We start from the raw sequence: 19,905 nt of genomic DNA on the forward strand, positions 1-19,905 counted from the left end.
GAGCAATCCCACTCTTGATCTTCCACGGGAATGGGTTACACACAGAGCATGGATCTCTCCAGGATAACCTGCTCGTATAGGGAACACGGAACACTAGTGCCCACCTTTATCACCTCTGTCCATGCTGAAACACTAGTATGTCTGGTAGTATTTCCTAGAGTATCTGACGTCTTTCCCCCTTCTTGCTGGCAACAGTAAACACTCCTAGGATTCCCCTTCCTCAAAATGTTCATGTTTTTTCTCCACCATAGTCCACAGACACAGGAAATGCTTTACACAATCACCAGCTCCCCACTTCTGTCTTCCCGTTCAGCTTTACCATGGATCTATATCCCAAGCACCTACATCAGCTTTCACTTGCTTTATTCTCAGCTATTAATCAGGTAATAGCACAGTGAAAGCAATTCTACAAAGCTTAAATGTAAACTGTCCCAATAAACAATTTACATACAACTATTATCCAGAGCAGAAAAAAATGCAGCAATATGTGCATACAAGAGGAAATGAATGTCAAAGAATAGGAGACGGAACACAGAAATGCAACTCTGTTCCATCTGAGTATTCCCTAGAGAAGCAGTCTTTCCGCTGTGCCCATGAACAGGAAGCCAGCTGATGCAGTCAGACTGGAAACACATCGACATCAAAGACTGCTGTCCAAAGGAACAACTGCCTGCAGAAATGGGCAAGTCAGTGCTGGTTTCCACACATAAGCCTGAGAATTCACTGCAGAACTCTGAATTCACCTGTGAATAATCCTGACAGTTCCAGTCAACTACTACTTGCCCTGGTTGTACCTTTTCTTCTTGGCCACAGCCAGTGCCAAGTTCTAGGCTGAGAATCATCCCCTCCCAAATTTTTTTTCCTCAATGATCAGACCCTGTACAAAGAATTACATTTCTGCTCCTCTTGCTGCTTATTTTAACTCAGCATGGAGGGTGTGCTGGAGCCTGCTGGTAACACCTCATAGCTGGCTCCTCTTGAACAGGAATCCAGAGCTGAAGAAATCTTGTGTTTCCCACGAGCAGCTGAGACCAAGCTCAACCAGATACCAGCAATTTACACTTCTGAGTGTGATCATAAAGACATGGGAGATAAAGAAGTGGAACCCTGGGGATGCCAACTACACATGAGGATCTTCCAAAACGTGAAAATCAAGCATTAACATACAAGTCAAGACTTAGGAGTTTTTCATCATTTGGAGATAAAACCCCAAACCCTAATATCTTATGAGGATTCTTAAAAAGTCTGGATAGATGTCTTATGCTGTTAGCAAGTTCACATTGGATAATTCTTTCCTGAAGGGGAAAACTTCATTAAGCCAGACATTAAAGTTACTTTTGTTGGAAAATAGTATTTGAGAAACCACAGGAATTTTTATCCTCATTTAGGATTTATGTAATTTAAAATGCAAGTTCTGAAATCTCCTTTCCCAGCCAAAACTTTAACTTAAAGCCAAAAAGTTAGAAATACAACTGTCAAGTTAGTACAAAGCAACAATAGTTAATAAACACACTTTTTTCTCGTAAACTTTGTGAGCCATTATATTAATTTCTGTTCTACACACACCTAAGTATTTTTGAATTCATGCATAGCTTATCTCCTCTTGACTGCTGTTACAAAAAGATGTAATTATTAAACGCTTATCTCTTATGATGTTACATTAAAAGTCAATGCACTGACAAACTAAAAACATGAACATAGCTTATTATAAATCTAAGAGCATGCAGTTGGTACTGATCATCCTGGAAAAAAAAAAAAGAGAAATATTGATAAAACACCAACCAACTGCAAATTTTAAAAATCCTCTTTAAATATCTTGTGAGGTCCTGGGATATATAAAATATAACTAACAAACTCCATCCTCATGTTTAGAAAGAAGCCATATGTTCCCTTCACAAATGATCTACAGCTTTGCATCAGACATCGTTAGAGCACAGCAGGTGAACCTGAACTTGTGAACAGCCCTCAGTTGTTTCAGTGCAAAGTCTGGCACGTCAGCATCAACGACATGGCAGATTTGAGCTAAGCCACCAACCTTGCACTGGAAAAGAAGCTTCTCTCTTGTTGCTTGCTAAGAGCAACTGCACCTGCTAAAGCTCCAGGCCTTCAGCACTGCTCTGTCTAAACACCAGTTCACAGACACAGGTCTTCATTGCCTCCTGCATTTAAACTCCATGTTCACAGGTTTTGTTTGTCATAGTGAAGGTTTACAACACCCACGTGAGAATTACGTGGTTAAAAGCACGGTCTGTGGTAGGGATTGATTTTTGTTTGCTTCGAAGTTACTCTTTAATAAAACAGTAAAAATGAGCAGTAGTGAGTGCTACATGCATATTTTCTCCCTTTCCTATATTGCACATCCTTCAAATAATGTTCTTTGGAATAGGCTAAAAAATTCTGCTTCAAGTTTTCTCCATCAGACAGTTAGGAAGTCTAGAAATATTCCACTAAGACAGTACACTGAATAAGGGTTATAATTAGTGACTCAGCAGTGACTACTGTTTGATAGGTGCTCTGTTTGTCATAAGAGTTTTAAAATAGTGATATTGGTTAAAGCAAATGAAAAGGCTGCAATACAGCTGAAATTGCAAGCTGACACCAGCAGCCTACCTTCTCTGCTAAGGACCAGCCTGGCGTTCTTCTGAGAACAGAAATGTATTAAGAATTTAACATGACACTAAAAATGATGTACTTTGGAACCTTGAGGCTTAAACTCTGATTTTCAGACTAGTGCACATTAAAGTATTTTTTGATGATATATAGGACAGATAATAGCTTAAGTCAAAAGTATTCCCATCAGCAGATCTCATAAAATACAGAACCTCTCTAGTATTATAAGGTCAGAGTAATCACACCCAGTGAAATCTATTCACCAATTTTATCTCTGTTCTCCTTCTGGTTTTGATCATTAAATATAAGTACTATTCTAACTTTAATTCATGAAACTGTTCTCTTGTTTATATTTCAGTCCTGAAATCTGGTATCTATGGTTAGACACAGACTGTAGTTAAGGCTGGTTTAGTTTGTATAAGGTCTCCTTTCCCTTCTCCCCCTAATTAACACATTCTCAATTCAATTCACATTTTTCATCTCCAGCTGGTAAGATTTCTTTAAAGAGAGAATTTGCAGTGTGAGCTGAAAGCACTAAACAACATATTCAATCAAACGAGCTAAAGGTTTCAAGATTTTAAATGCAGAGCACAAAATGCTTTCTACTAACATTTTAGAAACTTCTGTAGCAAACTGTTGGTATGATTTAAAGAAAATTAACTTTTCTACCTCTAGTCCATCCTCACACAAGCTGTGCTGCTGTGTTCCATTAGCACTACTGAAATCAATGCAGTGTTGGGAGAATTCAAGTAGTAGTCAAGCGGTTAATCAAAATGCAGCCCAGGGGACCACTAAGAGCCCCCTTCAGCATTACTAACACAGCTTTGCACTGCAGTGGAAAATATTCACCTGTGGTCTTCTGCACACACCACACTGTGCTGCGACAGCCAGGTTTGAGGGCACACAAATCTCCCCAGCTCCACACTACTGCCTTTGTGGGAGGGGGAAAATCTTAACACATACACATATACAGTGTGGAAAAAGAATACAATGAATAAGGCTCAATAAACATGAGTCACAGCAAAACATCACCTCGAGGAAGCTGCAATCTTGACTATCAGAGCCAGTGCAGTCCCACACCCTCTTACAACTGGTAGACACTGGTGCTCTGTGGGGACAGCTGGTTTGCTTTCTGAGGCACAACACACCATATTGACTAAAGAAAAGCCTACTCTAGTCCTCTTAAGACAGGAGGGCAGCTTTGGAATTTAAAACAATATGCAGCATCTTAGCTTTTTGAATCTCTGCAAGTACAGGACTACGATGGAACTGTGGTTGCAGACTGCTAAAACTAATGAGGCTGTGTAACAAAATTCATCAAAATTCATGGAAACAAATCCACTGATCCTGAGGTTACCTGAGTCTTTCCATCCCACCTAAAAGGCCTCAGAGTGTAGCAGCCCCAAGTCTTCAGGAATAAGGACATGGAAATACCAGGACAAAGGTCCTTCTCACCATAGTAACATTAAAAAAAAAGCCTTCTTGTAGCATTGCCAAAGCTGACTTTTCAGCCTGCCTTGCTACATATTCACGAAGGATGCCAGATATCTGACAGGCATCCAAGCCGTCATGTCTTAAATGACAAGTATACACTGAAGTCTGCATCTTAATGAGTGAGTTTAAAGATGTTAAAACTAAAGTTGTTAAAAGAGAACTGAACAGCCAACACAGCAGAACAAGTTAATGCACAAGGCAGAAAAGCTACAGAAACTTTGAGCAGATACACCAGAAATGTCCTCCCTCCCTGTGCAGTGTTGTATGCAGCACCTGAGCCTGGGCTGTTCTTAGGCTTAGCAAGAGCCCTCCAAGCACCAGCTGTGCACAAGGGGAAGGCTGAGGAGGATTTAACATAAACCTTCACTTGCTCATTTTTGTGTGATCAAAGATACACAATTAAAATCATTCAAAGCAGCACTTTTCAAGACAAAAGAACACTTTGTAAACAACCAGTCTGGCAGAGTTTTCAGTACAATTTTACTGTCTGGGGCATTAGATGGTCAAGCTTATAAAAAATTTAGCTTTTCACTGAACGAGCACAGAAAGAGCGATGACGACCTCTGAAGAAACTCATCCCACAACACAACACACTAACCCCACTCCCACTGCTTACCAAAAAGAAAATCACATGAAGAAAACAGAGATCAGATTCTCTGATCATGTTTGTGCAAGCAGAGTGCCCTATCTGATGAACTATGATAGTGCAATTCTGTCCCAGAAAAGTCAAAGATTTATTTTATCATTATCTTAGAAAAGCACAACTGTTAAATACCAAGTTGCCTAAACCAAACTGATCCTGTGCCTGTCACATGGAACCAATGATGCAGCTACAACAGTAGAGCCCTGTAGACAAGCTCTCCTTGAAAGTGCCGTGGTTTTGTATTTCCCCATTTCCGTTTAATCATCTCTACAACAGCAACTTTAAATTTACTTAGGGTGCATTTGCGGCAGTGCCTCAAAGCTTCCTGTTCTAAAGGCTGATGAAAACTCTTATCTCCTAGACAACCAAAGTTTAGATTAATACTTTCCGGTGTGTATGGGAATATATTACTTCCCACAAATTCAAAAAGGATGGCTATCAAATATCTCAGAAGCTTTTCAGATAATAACTCAGATTAATAGAGGAGAGAGAAAAGGAAAGACAGCTTTATTGCTTTCAAAACCAATCAGCCAACTTTACAAGTATCTTTATTAACAATTCACTCATAAACAAAATGGAGGTTCTGGAAAAGCAGTTGAAAATTGTCAGGATCAAAACTACCAGATTGTTTGATGGTTTTATGGAAGGAAGAAGAAAAAGCAAAATATGCTTATGATTTTACACATGGATCTAAAAAGGGGGAAAAAAAATGTAACACCTAAGCTCCCACTCAAGCTCCCCAAGTGTTCACAGCTTTGCTTTTTAACATATTCTCTACAGCCTCACCCTGTAGCACAAGTCCCATCCTCAACTCCTCTACGATTAAAGATATTTATGCTACTAAGAGCTCATGCCCTATTATCCTTTCATACAGCCAAAAAGAGAAAGAAAGCTGTTTTGCTCTTTGCCCTTAATGAAAGATTCCATGAAACTAACTTCAGAGGAAGAACTAGGTGTAGTACCACCCTGAACACACTAAAGCTGAACACAGTAAGGGTATGAATACACAGGACAGTCTACATATACATAATTAGATTGAGAGTCACCAAATCAGACACTGGTTTGGGTTGGCAGGCACCTTAGAGACCATCTTGTTCCAATCCCCTGCCATGGGCAGGGACACCTTCCACTAGATGAGGTTGCTCCAAGCCCCATCCAGCCTGGTTTTGAATGCTTCTAGGGATGAGGAGTCCACAATCTCTATGGACAACTTGTGCCAGTGCCTGACCATTCAAAGAATTTGTTGTTAATATCTAATCTAAACCTGCCCTCCTTCAGTTTAAGGCCATTTGCTCTTGTCCTATCACTCCACGCCCTTGTGAAAAATCCCTCTTGTACCCCCTTTAGGTGCTGGAAAGGGCTCTAATGTCTCCCCAGAGCCTTCCCTTCTCCAGGCTGAACAGCCCCAGTCTCTCAGCCTGTCTTCATTAGGAGAGGTGTTCCAGCCCTGTGATCAAAAGTCAGGATTGAATCGCAAGAAAGTTTGAGTTCACCTACTTCAGAGACAGTTAAGTTACAGTCTGCTAAATCCTCAATAATTTCAACTACTGTTATCATTTTCTTATCATGAAGGAGCATAATCCAGATGGATTTTCTTCAGATCCCTTTATCTGCCAAAACTCCACACCACCACAGAGTGGTATTTCCATGGCAGATTTCACCACTGCTGCCTCAGTTCTACACCACACTTGATAGCCAGATGCGGAACAACTTAAAAAGAAAAAAAACTTTCTTTCATAACTCAAAACAAAGATAGGTATTTTTTCCAAACTGCTAAACAACTTGATTATTTCCCATGCCAGTGCTTCCTTTTTCTTCTGCTGTCAGGCTCTTTCAGAGAAGTTCCTGCTCATTCCTTCAGGAAGTAGATTACAATGGATTATAAACTCCAGGTTTCAACATGTCCTGGCTCAACTCTGAACTTCCCCAGATTTTGTGGCCCACCTTGCCTTCAGTCAAGACTACATTCTGTTTTGTTGAACACTGTTTAAAAAAAAGAAAAATAATCTTTGATATTTGTTAACTCTATACTTGCAGAGGGGCCTCGGAAGGAGAAATGCTGATTAATCATCATAATCTCTGTTCTTCCTGGTTTGCACATGAGTACTAATTTTTTTTCCATGAAAGTGTTATCAATACTTAAAGTACACAATGAAGAAAAGCTTACAGTATATTCAGATTAGCCAGTCTAGCCTGCCGTCATAGTCAGTTTTAAATTGTAAGAAAAATACTATGTTTTGCTCTTGAATTTGTCATTAGCAGCAGTGAGGGTAAACACAGCATAACCACCTTCCTGTCATTCTGTCTTATTTTATCATTCCTATCTACTCCAGTAGTATATAACCTTTACACAAGGTCAGTGAGGACAAAATGCAAATCTCAGGATGATTTGTGACTCCACTCTTTACTACCAAGGTTTACAAGCAGTGTCAGTAGATTCCAGGGTGAACATGAAGCCTCACTTATTTCAGAAAGGCTTTCCATAGGTAAAGGGGCATGGCTGTACAAATTACAGGACCGTAGGTCTCAGTGCACTGTAAAATCCCAATCCAGAAACAATAAATGCATGATGTAGCTCTACTGGAAGCAAGACTCTTGTAGGACAGTCTGCTAATGACATTGCACTGTTTCACTGACAAATGAGGCTATAAAATGCTTAATTTACTGCAGAGTTTTAAGCAGCAACTCTTGAGGCAAAAAAAAAAGTAAACTCAAGAAGCCTTCAAAAAGGATTACCAAAATTATTAAACATGATGTTAATCAGATGCTCCACAAACAGTACAGTTGTCCAAACAGAAAGACCAAAATTACTGACAATAATTAACATGAATTTGTCTAAAGTCAACATTAAAATATTACAACTGCTAGAGAGAAGAAGGGTAATCCTAACATGCTTGCTTTGTGATCACAGTGTAACAGCTGAATGTTATAAAGAAAAGTATTATCTGTATTTGTACACGTACATGTTTCAACTTCAGTAAAATGACAAATTGTTGGGTAACAAAATGCCTTTACCACAATTTTCAGATTACCTCAATTGCTCTAACACAATATACAAGGGATGTTGTTGAAATATTATAGACAAAACCAACACTGGTATTGTAATCACAATGTCCTCACCTAGCTTATTTTCTGAACAATTCCTTCCTAACAGAGAAGATATTTATATTATGATTATGCTGGAATCATATGGCTTCCAGAGTGTGCTGTCAGGAAACTGCCACAAAGGAAGAAGTAGAAACAAGTTTTTCATTCCCATTTGGCTGCCTCTGATCTGAGCAATTGCCACTGATTGCTTCAAATGGATGAAGAGCAGGCACTTAACACAGGGATTAGCTTCAAGCTCTACTCTAACCCTTGGTACTATCCAGCCTGGAGGTACCTGAGCAGTGACATTATCTAGTCATCAGAACAATACATTAATCAAACCTTAAAAAACTCTTACCTAAAGGTTTTTCCTGTTGCTGCTGTTAAACGTTCAGACATTTTAAATTCGGTGTACCAAGAGTCAAAGGTAAAAAACCTGCAGCTCTAATAAGAGGAATTGTGTTCTTTGCCACGGAGCAAGCCTCAGGCAGCACTAAGTACTGCAAACACTGCAAATGGAAAACTCTTACCAGTCTCCTTCAATGTTGCTCCTGAATACCAAAACTGTGAATCTAGCCCACTCCAAGAATAATAAACAACATTCAAATCACCCTAAGAACTGATGAAAGATGTTTCCTATTCAGGTAAGAACAATGAACCTTTGCCTATAAACTTTAAAGCAACAACATGAGTATGCCTGTTCCAATTATCTGCAAGTCTAAGGAAATAACAGCATCAAGTCTCTTTTGTCCAGCTACGAAAGGAAACATACAGGGACGTTTTTCGTTTTATATACGGCCCAGAAACTCTTAACAGTGCTCTACTTGCTCACTTTCCATCTCAGTAGAAGTTTTTCCAACCAAGATCTTGTGCTGGATGCTTTGTGGCAGGAACGTGGTTTACCCTGTCAGCACCCTGCAGGTGCTGCACCTCTTCAGGTACTTGTTCCTGATCTGCCTTCAGTTTAACCAAGACAAGACAGATGGGGGGAGGGAAAGGTCTGTCTGACCAAGAGATAACATGACTTTAGCACCCTGGTACAGACCAATGCAGTTAGGACTGAGCAGCTGAGAGCAACTCTGCTGCCATACTGTCTGTCATCAGTCAATCACTCGCAAATCTGCTTTCCTACACTTGTTCCAGTGGCATTTTCCTACCAAAGGTAGCATTTGCTTCTCTATTTTGACCAATTTAAGCAAGTAACACCTTCTCAACAGAAGTATTTATTTTTGCAGGAAACCCAAGGACAGACAAGACATAGGAGCACAGTTATCAACTTATTTGCCAAGTTGCCTTAACTTTTCTGGTCTGTTCTCTTTTTGGGACTGTAAAGATCATCAGACTTAGACTCAGACCTTCCTATGAGTCAGGACAGCCAGTATCTGTGTCGACTTGGTGGCAGACAGTCCATTCATTGAAGACAAAATTAGTGACTTCAAATGTCATCTCAAAACATGTTTTTATTTTAACTGAAGTTACCAGGTAGGTGATCTCTCTGTGTCAAATCCTAAGAGCCATGAAACACTGTAGGGGAAGACATTTTTAAATCATGATGAACAAATATAATAAATGTTTTCTTTCCATTAATAATCAATAATGTGCATATGGAAGAATGGCAGAGTAGACTGATACCAGCCAAAATAGTTAGGCTTAGAGAGAAAAGATCTCCTCAGTTTCATCATTATGCAGTGCAACCATTTAAAGCATGAAGCATCTACTATAAATGGGGAGACTATTCCCTTTAGCAGAGAATTTGATTTTTCTAATGTGGGCAAGTTACCACAGAAGAAAGATCTTCCTCTAAGCTTGGACTTCAGATTGTCATTGATAAAGCTGACTTCAAATTTTGTTTTCTAAGACATTCCAAATATCTAACACTGAAAAATCATGTCATGGTCAAGAGAGAAAAGGTTCAGATTAAACAGCCCATAAATAATTTCAGTAATTGCTGTACACACCTGCTACATTAAGCTTTTCAGCTGCTCCTAAGCTGGGAGCAGAAGTGGTAGTATTGTTGGTCGAGTTTGCTCCTGTTCCATTAAGTACAAGATTTTCCACCTTGGACTCCAGCTTCCCAATGCGCTGCAAGATATTATCCAACAGGACAGCAAGTGTCTTCTTCAAATCTGCAAATGAAAAGTTAAACTGCTTAATAATGCAATACACACTTGTCAGACAGAATCAGAAAACAGATACAAGAATGAGACTGGAGATAAATATATCTAGAGAGAGAGAGAGAAAGAGAGAGGGAGACTTTCTCAGTGCAAATCTTTGCTATTACCAGCTCTATACACTCATGTTCCCTACTTTGTTCAGCCTAAGATACAAGTTTCCCTGGCCATGGAACTTGTCAGCCTGTCTATTTAACAAAGTGCACTGCAACTCATATAGATATCCACATTCAAGGTGAAATGTGTGTCTTTATGGGAACAGAAAAATGCTTGGTTTGCAATGGCTCAAGTAATAAGAAGCTGCTTAAATAATAGAGAGTCTAAACCTAAATCCGTAGTCAAGCATCATCAGAGGAACAGTCTGTTGATACTCAGTCACGAAGGGAACAAAAATCCCCTTCCCAGAAAGAACAGCTTTGAGCCAGCACAAAAACCTTCTCCTGCATCTCCTCCACATAACCAGCTTCTGAACTGGCAAATTAAAACAAAACAAAAAAAAGTTAAGCTCAACCTTTCTGTTGTATTCACAAAACACCAAAATCATGTTTCCTTTCTTCAGTCTGTTGGTGATTGTCTCTGTTTGGTCTGACACAGCACTTCCTTGGCATGGAAAGCAATGAACAGTAACATGAATTTGCATATCAAATGACAAAACGGAAAGAGTTCTCTGATATTTTTTTCCTTGGCTTTTATTTTGTTCAGATTCCTTGAAGGAACACAAGACAGTTTGGCAAGTTAAAAGAACTGTGGGCAAGAGGAGAAAACTAGACCACTATCAGATTAAACTCTATAATTATAATGGCAACAAGCCAAAAAAGACACTATTGTCCTTTGTTCATTTATCCTTGTAAAGACTAAAGAATTTGGTATGAGAAATTTACATTATTTTTCCATTTAATTACATAAAATAATTGCATGTGTACTAGTATAATATATTTTCTGTTTTACACAACTTTAGAATCATCTGTAACAGAAAACTTCTCCATACATCCGTTGTATTTTTGCCACGTTCATTCTGTGCTTTTTTTATTTTTCCCACGACTATCTCAATTCTTGTGCAAATGAGAGACTAAATAAGGAAATGCTATTACTTTTGAAAACTCGTAATTCTTTTCTCCAAATGAGAGTTATATTTATTCCTTGGTGCCATAAAGAAAGCCTTTCTCATTGTTACTGTGTTTTCCTTTGTCCCGAAAAGATCAGAAGATGGAATCTGAAGCACTAGTCCACACATTCGGACTATTTTAAATGGGGTCCAGAAGTCATTTAATGCCATAGTGTGCAGAAGAAAAGGGAAAAATGGACTTAACATGAACAAAACCACAGTACAGAAGGAGGAAAAAAATCTAGGAAAAAAAGTAGTAAAAATAATTTAGGAAACAGTGAGGAAGAAACATAACTTACATAAAGGCATACACAGATCAGAAAGACAGAAAAGGTAAAAATTTATTATTTTTTAGTTCTGATACCAAAACACTGATATGAGAGACAGCTTGTCAGAACAAAAAGGCAAGTGGAGGCTAGTTTGAGAAGGGGAGGGCAGAAGCACAGATTCATAGAATTTTTGTAAAAGAACTCTTTACTGCTATAAAGAAAAATCCAATATTCACTGTGTATATCTGAACTATAACTTTTGAAAGGAAAATGTTTGATCCACCTACCTGACAGGTAGAAAGAAAAAGTGAGAAAGTAAACAAGCTGTGCAACCACAATAAGGAATGACTGAAAACCTTTCAGGTGGGTAAAAGCAGCCAAATCAAGTAAACATTAAATTTATTCCTGAACATGGAAATCATGACTTTGCTCACTTAAAGCAATCAGAGGATAACATTAAGAAAAATAAAAAGGCTAAATAAGCAAGAGCAATAATTTTCACAGAATACTGCAGAAACCTCTACCAATTATTATTAACATCCATCATTAATGTGCTTATTTCTGAAAAGCTAACCTGATTATTTGCTGGCAACAAGTCATTTGGTATGCCAAACAGGACAAATTAACTTATTAAGTAATTACCTTACCCAGTTTCATAAAGTATTATTTAATATGGCGTTATTCACTCATCAGAGTGCTTTTCCCTGAAATATTTCAAATAACTGCATTACCATTATTTTGCATCTTTCCAAACTACTTTGTTAAAAACACCTGACCAAACTTAAATTTTAAGTCTTTAATCTTAAAAATCTTCTCAGCCATGGACTTGAAATTTCTATGCAAACCTTATCTTTCCCTTCACAGAAGTGTTAGAAAGTTATTTCACCTGCTTCCAAATGCAGTTTAACTTCTCCTCAGGATCTTGACCAGTGTTTGGAGGCAAGTCAACTATTCCTCAGCAGGATTTGGAACAGGAAATTAATCCCACAGGCAACAAGCTGCAGGGGGAACTTAGCTTATGGATATCTTGTACCCATATTAATGCAATTACCTTCAATATCTGCAGCCAGATTGTTTGGGGTTTGTTGTCCATTTTCTTCAATTCACCTACCATCAAACACCCTTGGCACAGTAACAGGACACTGGTGATGGCTATACAGCAGATAAAGTTTTGTTTTGAGCCTAGTCACACAATCCTCTAGGGATCTCTACTTGCTTGGACAGCCTCAACTCAAGTATTGATCTAGTACCACTGTTTTGCTTGTGTTGCTTTGTAAGGCTACAATTCCAGTATAGTTCAACATGCAGCCACAAACGTGGAGGTACAGAATAAGAGCAGGTTGTTATTCAAGCAATGAAGCAATATAATTGTTAGCTATGTTGGGGAAAATAATCTCAGGCTTACAGGCAAGCAAAAGCACACAAACTCTTAAGATTTGGTTTTTAGAGGAAAAAGGAGTGGTGACAGAAACAAGACACAGAGAGAACCTTCCAGGAGGATGTTTTCATTGCATGAGCCAAAAAGTACAGAGCATTAAGAGAAAACTAGAGAAAAAGGTGCAGCTTTTCTATCTATCTGTTGCATCCTAGTCCATATTCTTTGTCTAAGCATACAAAAACTATCTACTCAATTTCTTCAGAGCTGAATATTAAGACAACTATAAAAGAAAACAAATCTAGATGACTAATTAGTTTTCCAGACAGCCTGGAAGTGCATAGGTAAGTAGGAAAGAAAGCGAGTCTAAAAACTGCTAAACAAGTAAGGTGTATTATGTGATCTTAACAGAATGGAAAGGAACAACACGTAACCTGAAATTTGATTATTTTATTTAGTAATATTTTCTGGTAATAAGCTTCATTCTTTTCTGCTTGCTTTGTCTGACACATGCACAAAAACTTAACTTTCCTGTACAAACTGGAAGAGAATAAGCATTAAAACCTATTGCCAAAAAAAGCACTTAAACTCACAGAGTTTTCCGCCCTGAGGCAAATAGGATATATTTAAGCTTAATTTAAGATTATACCAGATAAGTAAACTTAAACATTAAGTAAATTGACTGAACAAAGAAGTTAAATGGGAAAGAAGAAGAAATAAATATAGCAGGTCTCCATTTTATAACTAAGGCAAGTTTTTCCACAGGGAATTTCTTAGATCATTGAAACGAAAACTGAAAAGCCTCCCAAGTTTCTTGCAAACACCAAAAAAGTTTTTTAAAACTGAGTTCTAACAAATAACGTAAGGCATATTAGATAGAGCTACTAGACAGATGTAATAAAAATTAGCTGACAGCTTCATTTCCAAATGATTGGAAACATAAAATTTGTCCCACTTCATACTTACAAGGGAAGAGCATTTTCTCCATCTGTACAGAAAACACACAGGGTAAAGTACTGCCAATTGAGCGGCATTATGAAGTAAAATGTTTGGACAACTGAGGAGAAAGCCTTAATCAGATTATCAAATAACCCAGAGAACACACTTACCATATGCTGTCACTGTCCCAACATAAGGCCCATCAACAACATTTTTATTTTCTTCAGCTAACGCTTTGATGTATCTTTTGCTGAGATCCAAAATTTGCTCACGCAGGACTGAACTGCTTTCGTGTTGTGTTTGTTGCTGAATAGTAAAATGCAGAAGCATCATTCCCCAAATAAAACCAAATGTCACCAGAAAAAAGCCAAGTTTCTGAGAGGACAGCTTCCATGGAGAGAATGCCATGATTCCAACAGCTCCACACAGTTACTACAAAGGTTCCTAAAGCATGAAGACAAACAGCAAGTTCATGGTCCAGGTATATAAATATCACAGAGCAGGACTCAGTCTTATTCCAACTCCTTTGTCAACACATAGCTGTATTTCAGTTCCATCCTGTTGCAAGAGAAGAGAAAAAAGCATAGTTAGCACACCTGAAGTTTTTACTGGCCACACTAGCTCTTCCCTCTAAGTGGTACAAACCAGGAGTAGACAATATGCTTGCTTTGTAAATGCTTAATTTGCATATCACATCATTGTACTGGAGTAGCCAGAGCAAAAAGAAGCTGAGAAAAGCACTGGAAAGACAACAAAGGAGGAGCGATGCACCTGAGCAGGAGGAGAACATCTCACAGGATCTGGATCAAATTCCCTGCCTGAAGAGGTTTCTAAGGTGTATTTCAAAGTAGGGCTGCTGTTACATATTTATTTGTGTGTGTGCATGCAAAACTTTGCAATGTTGCCAGTGCAGCAATTTAAGACAATTCTCAGTGTAACTCAGTTCTCAGAAAACAAGTAATTTTAGCTGGCAGTGACACTGCTTGGGGTTCCTGGCAAGAGCTACAGCATATGGCTAGATAGGTGATCAGGAAATCAGACTCCCTCAGGGGTAAAGAGGAAAGAAGAAATCTACATTATTTAAGCCAATACACTCTCGTGGCTTCCACTGCAAGCAGTTGGGAGGCTGCAATAATGTCCTGCTCATGTGTGGCCTCTGCTGTGCATAGTTACTCCTCATCCATAAAACATCCTCCAACAAGTTTGCTCTTTGCAACTAAATTGAAAACACAAACTTCTGAATGCTGCAACACGTCTTTTGTACATAAACTAATATTCTCAGAGCTTTCTGTACACAAGGGAAAAAGAATTGCAATGAAGGCCTTCAAGATACAGTAGGACCAACTTTTCAAGGTAAACTTAATTATAAAATCTGGCATAAACAATCCAAAGGCAAGAAATGGTCTGGGATGAGAGTTAGAGGACGGGTCCTTAGCTTAAAGTCCAACTAGAAGGCATGTAATTAAAAGGTAATAAGTGTAACCTATCATGTTAGAACACAGATTTGGTAAAATGTTATCCTTTTAACTTCATAATGCTCCCAGACAGGATTAGAGAACATAATGTTCCCTTCCATTCTGCGCTTGCACAGATAATGCAGATGTTGCTCTGCCTTAATAGGATAATTACTCAGATACCCAGTGCTCCCTGCTTGTTAAAATTCCCTATGGATCTTCTGCTTCCAGCTGAACCAGGAGTTTTGCAGCAGGACACAAATACTTTTGGAGCATTTATCTTCAACATGTCTTGAGTGTGCACATTTCACATCACTGATTGACTGTAGAAGTGAAGGTGCATTACTTGAACTAAAAGCAGGCAAGGCAGACACTGTCCTGCGCACTCATGTTGCTAAAAGAACAATCTGCAGGCATCTTTTGCTTAAGGAGGAATGGGGCAGAGAAATTAACTGCAAGTACAATGAAAAACATCATAAAGCCCTCAAGCAGACTTTTTTCACACAGAAAGTATCTCAGTAAAGAAAATGAACAGTCTCAACAGGGAAAATTAAGGACTCTGTTTAATGATGTACCCCATACATTTCAGTTAATTTTCCAAGAAATGGCAGGGAGAAGTTTTACTTCTTTCTGTTTATTTAACTATAGCCTTGGGATATTTTTGGGCTGACTGAATAGTAGAATATTGTTATTTCATTAAAAACTGAACGTTTTACTATTCTTTTGCAATGTGGGGTGCGATAAAATATAGAAAATTCCATAGTTTAAAATAACATCACAACTTTAAAAAGAAATCTAAAATATTCAAGATAAACTCCCTCAGTGACTTAACTTTAAGTAAGCACTGACAGCATCCTCTACAGCAATAAGATCTGTAGTTAAACAGTCAGTATTCCTTCCCCAATTACCACTTGTTTGTGAAGCAGAAAACACTGAATAAGAAAGTAAACCTATCACCACCATATTTTAACAGACAAGTGTTAATGATTATTTATGACTAGTTGTTTAGGGAAAAAAACCAACCTCTGAACATAATTAACACTAAAAGCAGCAATTAAAAATGCAAGTATTCCAGTCTTCTTTTTAAAGTTCTAGAACTGAAACAAAGATGCTATAAGAAACAGCATAATGACACTGAACTATGAGAATGATTGACTTAAACAGAGCTGTTGACTTTTCTGTTCTATTTATCAACAGAAAAATAAATCTTAAATCCACTCAAAAACAGTAAGAAGGTCGACAGCAAATATTAAGCTTTTGCCATAAGAAAGGACTAAAATTCATTGACAGAGAGAAGAATGGCCCCCACTATTTCAACAAACAGAAAACCCCAAACCCAAATGTCACCAACCAGCCCTATTTTTCCACAAGCAATTCCAGTGGCCAGCAACTTGAGTGCTCAACAACAGGTAGTTAACTAATTAACTTTACAGCACTGCTGGTGGCCATGGAGGTTTATAACGTGCACAGCAGAATCCCTGTGCTTCCCAGCCCTTCCATGGCCAGCTGAACTGATTTTGGTATATATTTAATCCCAGATTTGACAGCTGTCAAGGACTGCAACACAACTATTCCCCAGTAAATGATTACCACATACCTATAATGAGTCATTATTTGGTATCTAAGTGGACAGTGGACAGAAGATATCAAGGGGTGATGTGGAATGCATGAAGACAGCAGCACAGAAATGTCTCTGTATATTTCTGTTTTGACAGGAAATTAATAACTGAACTGAGCAAGAGCTGAAGCAATAAACACACATTTGTCTACTATAATCATTGATGGATTTTGACTGACAAATTATCTCTCTGCCCATACCAAGACATTCCAAAACTTCAGGTGGTGGTATATTTCCCTTATTCTCCTGCACACCTAATAAATGTTCCCAAAGGAGGCAATCCTGTTAACTAGTAAGGCATTTTCCTAGTCTAGTCTCCAGACACACATATCTGAAGAGGATATGGGAACCTCTAAAGAATGACAGGTGCTTTTTTTGCACCCACTCCCCACCCCTTTTTTAAGCTTTGGAAAGATGTGGTCCCACTCTAAGACATCTCTTGAAATAATTCCAGCCACCCTCTGGAAACTGGATGTTACAGTGTGAGTTTGTTTGTGAAACTGTTAGGAAGAGAATTCCTCCTGACTTAGTCAGAACAGCTAGTGTACAAAAACTAAACAGAAAGTGTGAAGAACAGGATGAAAGTGAAAGGATATACGAGGCAAGAACACTTCTAATAAACAGCATCTTTGTTATGTTCTTTCTCAAATTCAACTCTAACCAGCCAAAATCCCACCACAACTGAAACAACATACTGGGGGATGGAAGGAAGGAGGTTGTTTGGGGTTTTGGGGGTTGTTTTTAAACAGTCTAGTTACATCTTCTGTGAAAAACACGCCACAATTTACAACACAACTGCCCCTACCCTGAACAAAAACGATTCACTTATTTCTTTGAAAAAGGGCTAACCTTATACCCATTTACACAGGCACAAGAATTTTAAAATACTAAAAGTACTATTATATAGCTTCATTAGAAACACATTTTCTCTATTCTGTATTTAATATACCCCTGTTCAACAGCTGGTCAGTTCACTAGTTAGAGAGGATAACATTACCATGCTGATGTCATTGGTATAGAAAAAACCTCACACTATTAAGAATCATCTCAGATAAGTATTCCAATGTTAAAGTGATCCATAGTACATCCGCGGTGAAAACCACACATTTCACATTTCTCCGCATTGTAAGATTTAATTTTTTTTTTTTTTTTTAATGCTCAAATTAGAGTACAAACAGCTCATCTTCATGTGAACAGATTTTGGTGACACATATCCACGTATTCCTCTTTAAGTTTTAAAAAGGAGAATTAATCATCTACAAGAGATTAAGCAAAGTCTCTTTATAAGTATGTACATAGACCCAGCTTGATATTCTCTGTCCAATCTGTACCTATATTAGAAATAGTACTTAGGGTAAGCTTGGAATATATCCTCAGGATACTCAGGATTAAATCAGGATACTCAGGATTAAACTGTTCATCAGTTGAATGCACCGTTCATCAGTAGTTACACAGTTCTAAAACCTTAATTGTCTGTAGTCAAAGAAGAAGCTTTTGCACCCAAAAAACCAGCAGCTTGAGTGGTATTTAATTATTAGTTTGTTACAAACTCAAACATAAGCAACATTACACATGATGACTAGTAAAAAATTTATATACATTTTTGTACCAAGTGGCTCAGTAAAAATAGTATTACCACTCCCGGGAAAAGGTTTGCATTCCAATGCCAAACATGCAAGCCCCAAATTCTGACCTTTTATGCTTAAGAAATTATTCCAGGAACAATTGTATGAGCTAGAGCTGTGCACCAGGTGCCTCTTGTTACAGCAAACAGCTTAGATATTAGATAAGAACCAAGGGCTGGAAAACACGGGCACAGGTCAAAAGGAGAGGTCCCAAAACTGTGAGCTACTCAGTGGTGGTCAATCACTAGTCACTGATGGGGTGTAACCCTGAATTTTGGAAAAAAAAATCTGCTTTTCTTTTAATAGGCGCAAAAGCTGAAAAGGAGGCATAGGATTGCTAAGCAACAAGAAAAGGCACCTGTGACAGGCCCATCAAGGCCTGTGGCACCAGTTCTGTGGTACCTTCTGCTCACAATTTATGGTGAGACTTTTACAGACTAATTGCTTTGACTGTGCAGTGGTAATGAGCAGGAATGAGTACAACCCAGCCTTTAGCAACTTTAGCAGTTTTAAAACTGCTTTGTTTCATCAGCCTTCTAAACCTTCAGTCACAGCAATCTCTCATTCTCCTCTTACATATATCCATCCAGACACAAACAATGTGTATTCAGATGCAGCCTCATGCCACCCTGCCTGACTCTCCACAGTTTTATTGTCTCATAAGAGCACCTCCAAGAGGTGCTCTTAAACCCCTCACATCAGGATCCTAATGAAAATACTGACCTATTTTCCAGATTGTTTCCTGAAGAGGGCAAGCTGCCCTTCTGTTTGCAGCTGTTTGATTCTGTAGGACAAGTTGTTACAGACCAGCCAAGGACAAACATCAAGACGTGACCCTCCTCTGTTCTTACCAAGGGCGTGTTAACCTAAAAGCTGATGATAATTCAAGTGTGAAGCCAGTGGGCTGCCAGCACACTGGAGCTACAGCCAGCAAACACAGGGTGAGTGAAAACACCTGCCATCTCCCTGACCTCCTCTGCTAAGGGATGCCAGGAGTCATGCCTCATGCAGAAGCTGATGCAATACATCCTAAAATGGATAGGCAATACTCTAAAACCTCTTTTCTAGGAGTAATGAGTCCAAACTGGGAGTGCTACGTTTTAAGAGTTTAAGCCAGACAAACTTCCGGTATACATAAACTAGAATTCCAGGCTGATGTTAACCACAGCCTTACTGCAGCTGCATTGCCTAAACAGATGTGCACCATAACTCAACTGAATGCAAATTAATGGATTTCCTGGTATTGCAGTTGTTTATTCCTGCGGGAATATCGCAGCTGATGTCTCACCCCAGCTGGCCAATCTGTGTTCTGAAACAGTGCAGTCTGTGCTGTGATTGTGAGATGTTGGCTTCCCTTAGTCCTTTTGGAGGCTCAATCTACCTTTCCTTCTTTCAAAACACCATTAACAATGGGATAAGCTACAGCCTCCTACTTAATGCAGGCGAGTGAAATCAAAGAACAGTCACATGCTCTGTTGGTAGAAGATAAGACAGGATCAGAGAAGAGAAAAAGAA

At 38.6% G+C, this 19,905-nt stretch overlaps 1 protein-coding gene across 3 annotated transcripts in view; it reads right to left on the reverse strand.

Moving 5' to 3' along the window:
- The window catches only part of MGAT5 (alpha-1,6-mannosylglycoprotein 6-beta-N-acetylglucosaminyltransferase), a 116,937-nt gene that overhangs the window by 58,683 nt on the left and 38,349 nt on the right, over window positions 1–19,905 (reverse strand). For all 3 annotated transcript variants that reach the window (XM_039555310.1, XM_039555312.1, XM_039555311.1), the window contains 2 exons: window positions 13,864–14,251; window positions 9,793–9,960 (listed from right to left, as the gene is read on the reverse strand). In XM_039555310.1, coding sequence (XP_039411244.1) covers window positions 9,793–9,960; window positions 13,864–14,101 — 406 coding nt within the window. In that variant the 5' untranslated portion in view covers window positions 14,102–14,251. The remainder of the gene's footprint in view (window positions 1–9,792; window positions 9,961–13,863; window positions 14,252–19,905) is intronic.

The sequence above is a fragment of the Corvus cornix genome, chromosome 7, assembly GCF_000738735.6.
Source record: "Corvus cornix cornix isolate S_Up_H32 chromosome 7, ASM73873v5, whole genome shotgun sequence".
NCBI classification, from domain to species: Eukaryota; Metazoa; Chordata; class Aves; order Passeriformes; family Corvidae; genus Corvus; species Corvus cornix.